The 9,097-nt window shown below is 38.5% G+C and overlaps 1 protein-coding gene across 1 annotated transcript; it reads right to left on the bottom strand.

The window, feature by feature from the left end:
* Positions 1 to 2,171: 2,171 nt before the first annotated feature.
* Positions 2,172 to 8,860, bottom strand: LOC131250602 (transcription factor bHLH100-like). The gene is made up of 4 exons (XM_058250889.1): positions 8,543 to 8,860; positions 7,082 to 7,447; positions 2,340 to 2,474; positions 2,172 to 2,219 (listed from the first exon to the last, which is right to left on the bottom strand). The coding sequence occupies exons 1-4, from the start codon at positions 8,858 to 8,860 to the stop codon at positions 2,172 to 2,174; spliced, it is 867 nt and encodes a 288-aa protein (XP_058106872.1).
* Positions 8,861 to 9,097: the final 237 nt, after the last annotated feature.

Genomic DNA, 9,097 nt, shown 5'->3' on the forward strand with positions numbered 1-9,097 from the left:
GGAAGTGCTTCGACCTTCCATTGGGAAGAATTCTTAAATTTGGTATGCAAAACCAGGCATAGCGGGTTGGGTGGCTAAAGTAGCTCGCCCTACCCCAAAAGCATATATGGCTCGTCCTAGAACTCATACCGGTTTGCGAGCTACGCCTGTTTGAAATTTCTTATGGTCTAGGCCACCTTCATCCTCCAATCTGGCATTTTCGATCCATCTTGACCATTGAACGATAGAAAAAGGTCAAAAATGGAAAGAGGGAGAGAAATATAGTAGGATAAATCTAACTTCGATGCAAACCGATACCCCGACAGCAAAATGGGCCACTGCCGTCTTCGACAGAAACATTTCCAATCCATCTTGGCCAGAGAATGATTGAAAAGGGATCAAAAATAGAAGGAAAGGGAGAAATAGAGTAGGAAAAATCTAACTTCGCCACAAACAAATATTCTGCTGTCCAAATGGGCCACCTTCAACTTTCGATTGGACCATTTTAGTCCATCTTGGACAAGAACAGTCGAATGAAGCCAAGAATAGAGAAAAGGGAGGGGGGGGGGGAAGAGAGAGAGAGAGAGAGAGAGAGAGAGAGAGAGAGAGAGAGAGTATTGGAGTGCAACATGGTCGCGAAGATGATGTCCTATCGCCCAAGCAAGCTGACAAGGAGCGGAAAACCACACAGCGTCGCCTCCTAAGGAGGCAAACAGGCGCGGTGCCACCACCAAAATGGTGTGCTGCCACCACTTTCGTGCCCCGCCCCCTACCTCTATTTGCTGTGCAAATGGGTGCACGTGTGGGGCCCATTAAGGACCCCAAAACCCTTGCAAATATCCTACTTTCCTCTCTTTTCTATCATATTCCCTCTTCCAAAAGCCCTACAACTTCTCAAAAACCTCAAAACCCATCTCAAACCCACTCTCTCAAATCCCATCTTCTCAAATCCCTTCTCCTTCTCAAGTCTCTATAACCTTTTCTTTCTTCTTCTTCTTTTATAACCGCTTCATTTGTAAATTAATATTAATAGTAAATTTATTATTTATAGTAAGTGTCCTATCTGGCCTAACCATGTTATTCTACTAATTTTTCTAAGCACTTTTCATGTTAGACACAACTCCTAAAGCTCAAAGGATGAAGAGTTATAATCAAAATAAAACTTACTATAAATAGTAAAAATAAAAATAAAATAGATTTTTGACCATTGTCCTGAAGGAATCTCACAAAATAACTAAGTTGGTTGGCTAAATTATCTCCTCCTACCCTAAAATCATATATGGTACGTCAAGTAACTCATTTCGATTTGCGAGATATGTTTGTTTTAAGTTCTGACAGTCTGGATCACCAAAACAGCGTGCCACCGCCAATTTCCACCAACAGGCGGCGGTGCCATCGCTGATTTTCACCAGTGGCTAGCGTGCCACCCCAATCAGAGCCTCTTGAAAAGTAAATGAATCCCCCTCATTTATAATGAGAGCAAATGCAATATTTGAGTCATCCATGTATCTCGTCAGTAACTTACGGTCCTTTGGCGGATTCCTTCTCACAGGTGGCTACTACACAAATTTGACATCACTACTAAGGATGATTTTTCATGTGACCCTATCATATAGCTTATACCCCTTCACACCACCATCATAGCTGGCAAAGATGTACTTTTTAGCCCTTTAGTCTAGCTTATCTCTCTCAAGTGAGGATATATGAGATTAAGCATCGCAACCAAATACACAGTCCTGAGTAGTTTACCTGCTGACCACTCCATACTTCCTCTAGAATCTTACAATTAATATTCGTAGAAGAAGACCGATTTACCAAGTAACGAGTCATGTTAACGGGCCTCAATCTACAATTCCTTACCCAACCCAGCATTACTGATCAAGCATCGAGCCCTCTACAAGAGAGTCTGATTAATCCTCTCAACCACACATTTTGCTTTAGTGTGTGCCACACTGTGTTATGCCTAACGATCCCTTCATCGTTGCAATAGAAATTGAACTCGCAGAAGTAAATTTTCTACCGTTGTCTGTTCTCAACACTTTCACCATTTTCCCTAACTGTTTTTCCACCATCGTCTTCCATTGTTTGAAGTTTGTGAAAATATTAAATTTATTTTTTTATAAAATAAACCCACACTTTTCTGGGATAGTCGTCAATGAATGTGATAAACCATGATGACTCTGCACCAGAAACTACAAGCGATGGCCTCCATACATCAGAATGCACAAATCAAGAACACCCTAACAAACATGTTTACCAGACTTAAAAGATAGCCTTAACAATTTACCATATATACAATGCTTGCATATACTAAAATCAATACTTTTAAAAACTAAAATTAAATTACTGTCAGAAAGTACCTTCATGCCCCTCTCACTCATGTCGCCCAAGCATGCATGCCACATACATGCAGACGTAGAATTCGCTACATACACTGCAGCTCCACCTAATGAAATGATCCCGGTCAACCTGAAAAGGTTTTCATTCCTCTGTGCCTTCAAGACAACAAGTGACCCCTTTTAAACTTTAAAAACACAATCAAACCCAGTGAATGCGTACCCTAGTGCCTCGATGCTCCTAGAGATATCAAACTCTTCCTCAAATTGGGAACATGTCTGACCTCAATGAAGATATGCTCAACACCTACCACTTTACAAGCATTATCATTACCTATAAACACTTGGCCACCATCGCACTCATTGTAACTGGTAAACTAATTCCTATGAGGGGTCATGTGGTATGAAGCCCCTGTATCCAAAATTCATTATTCATTAAAGTATGCAATTTTGATGCGGTTATCATGTCACTACCATTCATCTTCTGAATGGATTCTACAATGTTGGCTTTCATAGAAGAACTATCTAAATTCTCTTTTCTCAACTTAGGATTCTGACAATCCCTTTTCATGTGCCTGATCATCCCACAATTCCTACACTTCGACTTGCCTTTGCCTTTACCCTTAGATTTGGACCTCGATCGTGAAGATCTATCGTCCAGCTCAAAATTTTACCCCATCATAACCAGTGCATCTGTATAAGAACCCATGTCACCATTTTTCTTTCTCATTACCTTTGACCGAAAGGTTGAGATAACGGTCTCGATATGCTAATGATAGTTCTACCGATACACAATGAGTCCTTGAACGACTCATACGAATATAGAAGACATATTAATAGAATACATGCTTTATCCTCATCTTTCATCGTTTCCTCTGCATCCAATAATTTGCAAATCAATCTATTAAAGTTAGTAATGTGAGCCACAACATCAACCTCCTACCGTTTTCAAGTTAAACAATTAAAAAGTCAAGTACAAACAATTCTCAAGAGATTTCTTCGCATAGATGTTCTCTAATTTTGCCCATGTACTTGTCGTATTTTTTTTTCTCGTAACATTATAAAGAACCTCATTCGTTAAGCACAATTAGATAGAGATTCTCACTTTCTTATTCATCTTATTCCATTAATCTTCAGTCATAGATTCCAGTCACTTTTCAAGTAGGACATCGTCCAATCCTTGCTGAATTAAGACACCAGTTATCTTAACTTTCCATAGTTTAAAATTGTTTTTAATAGAGTATTTTTCTACATCGAACTTCGGGTTATATGCTATTGATACCTTGCTTTCAGATTTGATATGCTTCCCACTGTTTTCTCTGATACCACTTGTTGGAGAACCATGGAAGCACACAAAGATGAATTAAGCAAAGTGCTACCAATCGTACAACCAAGTCTAAACATAAACAATCCGAATTTTACATAGAAAAAACTCCGCGGGAAAAAAATCATTGCACAAAGTAACAAGTAATACAGTATGAAAGCAAAAATACAAGAGATATAGTGTTAATTACCGATTCAAATAATCCTCAAATCCACTTAACAAGCCCAAGCTATGCCCTTGAAATCCTTAGGAATGAATCAGAATGCCTATAACTCCCATTCTCTCTCCCAAATCCGGATTACACCCTATATATATAGCACCATATAGTAGCACAATCCAAATAGGAAACAAATCCTCACTTGTGCAATTCTATGCGCACACTTAATGACACATCAATGGGACTTCGATGGCATCGACAATCTATTGATAGCATTGAATACATCTGATGACATCGAGTAAAACACCAAAACATTCTAGTGACAAAACATGAATTTTTCAAATTTTTTCGATGGCATTGAACATATGTTGATGGCATTGACCACTGGTCGATGGCTTCAAATGGTCTGTCAATGGCATCGCTAGAACCTTTTGTTTATAGATTTAAGACATCAATGAAAATTAACACTACACATGGCATGCAAAATTTCTTTGACAAATATCAAAACATGACGGGTGACATAAAACTCTACTGTCTATGTTACAATTAAAATCATCCATAAGCTCTAATATCCACCGTCAGTCTAGGATGTACACAAATCTTCCCAGTTGCCATACAAAGAAAGGAGCTTTTCGCTCAAAATTGTACACTTCATTGCAATGCTGTCTTGCACCTGTGTCACCCAAAAATTCATTTTTAGTACACATTTCTCCAACCTTACGGGCATGCAGCGGAGTCTGAGGTGTATTACTATTATATCACACATGTATAGCGCCAACAACATTTTTTTAATTAATCTTCAGATAGAATGATCTGTTGAGCCCTGATTAGGGCATTGGTTCTCTCTTAAAATCCTTAACTTGATATCAGATTGCTGACATCTTTACTTAAGTCCTCATTAGTTCTTGATTTTGTTTATTCAAAGAAAACCTCATCCCACACTAGCTGTCAAATGCTGGTGGGAAGGCATTAATGTATAAAATGTTTATTTCACATGTATGTCGCCCAAGGGCATTTTTGTAATTAATTTTCATATATAATGATCAGTTAAGGCCTGATTAGGGCATCAATTCTCTCTCAAAAAAATCCTTCTCTAACTGTTATCAGCCAGGACTCAACTGAAACTTGTTTTCCGACTCAACTAAGTTAGTAAAATACCAGCCTAGTTGGTCGTTGGCTCAGCCCATCTTGCCTAAAACCGCTGTTTATACTCAGCCCTTTTGAGCTTGGATAAACCGAGTTGAACAGGTCAAATTTCTAATCATTCTGCCCTTTTCTTTTCTTTTTAATGGGAGGAAATATAGGATCCTGAAGTGAGAGCTTGGTGTAGTGTACTCAGGACTATCAGGTAAACCAAATGGGGCCCATCTGCTAAGGAGGCTCACCTCTTCCATGCCACCACATAATGATACAAACCATTCATTTTCAAGGTCCTAAAACACGTCCGGTGATGTAGAGCAGGTCGTGGACAATTTCATGGTAAAGAGGGACTAGAAAAGGCCCGATCGGAGGCGGAAGTGATCCAAACCATCAGAACCTTAAAACAGGCATATCTCACAAACTAGATTGAGTTATTCGACATACCATATATGATTTTGGGGTAGGAGAAGCTACTTTAGCCAACCAACCCTGCTATGCTGCGTTTCCCATGCTGAATTTGCAAGATTCCATCAGATCGACGGTCGAAAATCCATTTTATTTCTGTTTTTACTGTTTATAGTAAAATTTATTTTGATTATAACTCTTCATTAGGAGCTGTGTCCAACATGAAAAGTGTTTAGAAAAATTAGAAGAATAACATGGTTAGGCCAAATAGGACACTTACTATTTTTGGCCAAAAACCATGAGGTCTAGTAGGAATCATGACTGTCTATAAATAGTAAGTTTAACATTTATTGTGAGTCACGATTTTAGGGAGTTTTAGTTATAGTTTGATTCTGAAACTTCTTCCTAGGGTTTATATCACTATTTAAGAAATTATAAACTCATTTTTTAAAAAAAAAATCCTAGAATTTATTTCTATTTTCTTATTTTCCATCGTGGATTCGAGGTATCTCTGTGATGAGTCCAGAGAGGCTCCATAGATTTAGAGTAGTTATCCCCTTGAGGAAGACAGTGATCGACCTCATCACATCCCTTCCTGCATCATCCGACCATATTTTGAGCTGTCCCAGTAAACTTGCTCCTCAAAGTAACTTGGTTCCAACTCTTAAAGGTCTGGTTTGATTTTCCATGATATAGGTAAATTGTGGTAAATAAGTAATTTTTACTTTTTCACCTTATTTGAAAATGTGAGAATAATTCCACAACCAAAATTGATACAAAAGTATTGACTTAAATATGTGGACCCCACCGTAATGTATATGATATATCCATACCGTCCATCTATTTTATTAGGAAATTTTGGGGCATGAGCAAAAAAATGAGGCAGATCCAACACTCAAATGGCCCACACTAAAGGAAACAGTGGCCTTCATTCGTCCACCATTGAAAATTGTTTCCTTTATTGGGCCCACATTGAGGTTTTTTCATCATTAGGGTCACACAGACATGGAGACATGGATAAGGGGAAAACACAAATATCAGCTTGATTCTAAACTTTTAAAGGCCCCAAGAAGTTTTTAATGGTAGGCATTCGATTTCCACTGTTTCCTATGGTGTGGTCCACTTGAGCTTTGGATTTGCCTCATTTTTTTTTCTCATGCCTAAATTCAGCTAGCATAACAAATGAGTGGTGTGGATAACTTGCATACATCACAATGGGCCCCACATTAATTTTGTAAATTTCTTGATATGTGTTAAAAAAGTAAGTTGTCACATCAGTATTGGGAAAGATGTGTAATTACCTAGTAAATAATTATTACCCATTTACATGGTAATTACATTTGAACCGAAAAATCAAACAGGCGATGAGATTCATAAGACTCAAGCTGAGTCACTCTTCTGAGTCATGTTATTTTTACACATAACTAAAATGGTGATAGGGTGATTTAACTGAGATTCAAGTTGTCTACTATTGTACTGTATTATTTATTTAGAATAACTAGTTGAAATATTACTAAAATTATTTCCAATTAATTAATTTATTTATTGTATGGTCAATTCGAGCCTAGTAAAGGCTCAGCGGGTCATTGAGTCAACCTAACCCAGGTGATATCGAGTCAAATTGATTTTTCATGCCTTTGAACCATGCATGGAAACCATCTAAAACCAATTAAAACACACACACACACACACACACACACACACACACACACACACACACAAAAACTTCGAAGTAGGGACCTGCAGATGGAGATTATGGAAGACTTTGCCCCCGGCAATGGTGAAAGAAGAATTTAGCACAAGAAGGCCTTCGTCTTCCAAACTCTGTACAACCATAGAGAGCGGGCATCGCCTTTCATTGTCGCTGTTGACACTGCATATCTGAATCATAACCTCTTTATCGCCACATTCTCTCACAGATATCGTTTGAGAAGGCAGCACAGAAGCTGCCTCGCTTCTAATGTTTCTGAGATAGCTGAGGTCTCCTTGCTTGGTGATTTTCGATAGAATCTCCTCCTTCCTTTTCTTTAGCCCCTCCACTTGTTTCTGAAGCTCCGGTATATATTTTAAGACATAGGAAACAGTGGCCGGAATGCTCAACTTCTTCTGTGATTGACAAATGATTGAAAAATACAACAGGTTTAGTGCTCGACATGTAAATTAAAACATGGTTTCCAAATGCAATGAAAGGATTATTAGGATGGACACCACAATGGTTATGTCTCTACAGTGATTAGGTGGTATGGCACGGGCAACTCACGTAGAGAGAAGAAGGTAGAGAATGCTGAGATGGAGATTGGAGCGAAATGGTGTGACTAGGGCAGGCTGCTAGCAAAGGCAGAAAGAGAAAACATCGAGTGATGTCAAGGGTGGCATCCCCATCTTATTATTTTCAGTGTTCGAAACCTGTGAATTTCAGGTGCACTACTTCCCACGAGGTCTCGTTTGAGAACTCATTTCCAGTAATATAAGCCTAAAATCTAAATTGTCCATCTGATGCAGCACCCTATGAAACCCCAAGTTTTACATTGATCCAAAAGTATGGTGGGCCATTGAAAAAAAAAATAGTTTCCTCCCTTGACTTATCTCTTTCCTCGTGACCCACAGAAGTTTTGGATGAGGGTTTCATGGGGTGCTGCATCAGGTGCAAGGTTCAAATTTTGGATTTATATCATCCAAAATGTTTTCACAAGAACTCATGAGAACTGGTGCACAGCTGAGCATTTCTTTATATATATATATATATATATATATATATATATAGAGAGAGAGAGAGAGAGAGAGAGAGAGAGAGAGAGAGAGAGAGAGAGAGAGAGAGAGAGAGAGAATTTTCTCTTCGCAGCCATTAGGCAACCGTGAAAGTTGTGCTGTCTCGGTCATGGTAAGTGCGCACCATTAATTACCAATGCAAATACCGGATAATAATAATCATATCACGATGAACTAACTTTTCTTGCCAAAGTTGAACCGGTACTCTTTTGTACGCCACTGATTGGATGGTTACAATTATCAGACGGGTGCTTATTTTTATCATCGGGCCCACTAAATTGATGGTCCATATCTCATACGAACATCCCATGTGTAAGGTTAGATATTTAGAGGTGTGATAATTCCGTATATAAACGTGTTTAGGAAAATGAAGGAACGGATGCAAAAAAAAAAAAAAAACCCATCAAAATGGAATTATAAGAAAGTTGATACCTTTGGATGGAGCCCCGGAAGCATTGTTCGTAGCGAGGAGTATAAATTGTTCAGCTTTTTACGCCGATCACGTTCATTAGCATTATGGCTTAACTTCTTCACATTTGAGGGATCGACGCCACTCACAGACGACTGCTTGGGATCTTCGATGGAAATTTCTGGCATACAAGTAGCAAATTGGATGTAAGATTCAGAAGTGCCGGTTTCTTGGTTCATGCAGTTCATGAAAGGGCCATCCCAGTTCATGTGGTTGTCGACCATTTGATCATCTAATGGCAATTCAAAGGTTGAAAACTGAGGGAAGGATAATGCTAACATGATGGAGACTTGGAGGGAATGTTTTTGAAACTGTGTTTGCTCTATGTTTGGACAAGAAGAAGATAAGATGGTAAGGTGATGAAGAGATGTATATATACAAGTTTAATCAAGAAATTTGTATGAAAAGCTTATTTTTATTAAAGAAACAAATATAATTTATTATTGTTGGGAATGACGTTTTATTGTAATATTTTTAAAGGGGTCAGCACATCTAATTAATCTAGAAGGGGATTCCGC

This window comes from Magnolia sinica, chromosome 7, assembly GCF_029962835.1.
Source record: "Magnolia sinica isolate HGM2019 chromosome 7, MsV1, whole genome shotgun sequence".
NCBI classification, from domain to species: domain Eukaryota; kingdom Viridiplantae; phylum Streptophyta; class Magnoliopsida; order Magnoliales; family Magnoliaceae; genus Magnolia; species Magnolia sinica.

Bases quoted from the DNA above. Each gene is read 5' to 3' on its own strand.
- LOC131250602 (XM_058250889.1), bottom strand. From the start codon at position 8,860: ATGTTAGCATTATCCTTCCCTCAGTTTTCAACCTTTGAATTGCCATTA. The intron at 2,475-7,081 runs GTCCCTACTTCG...GTTGTCTTGAAG, and splicing joins TCCATAATCTCCATCTGCAG to GCACAGAGGAATGAAAACCT. The intron at 2,220-2,339 runs GTACTTTCTGAC...CATGTTTGTTAG, and splicing joins TGAGTGAGAGGGGCATGAAG to GGTGTTCTTGATTTGTGCAT.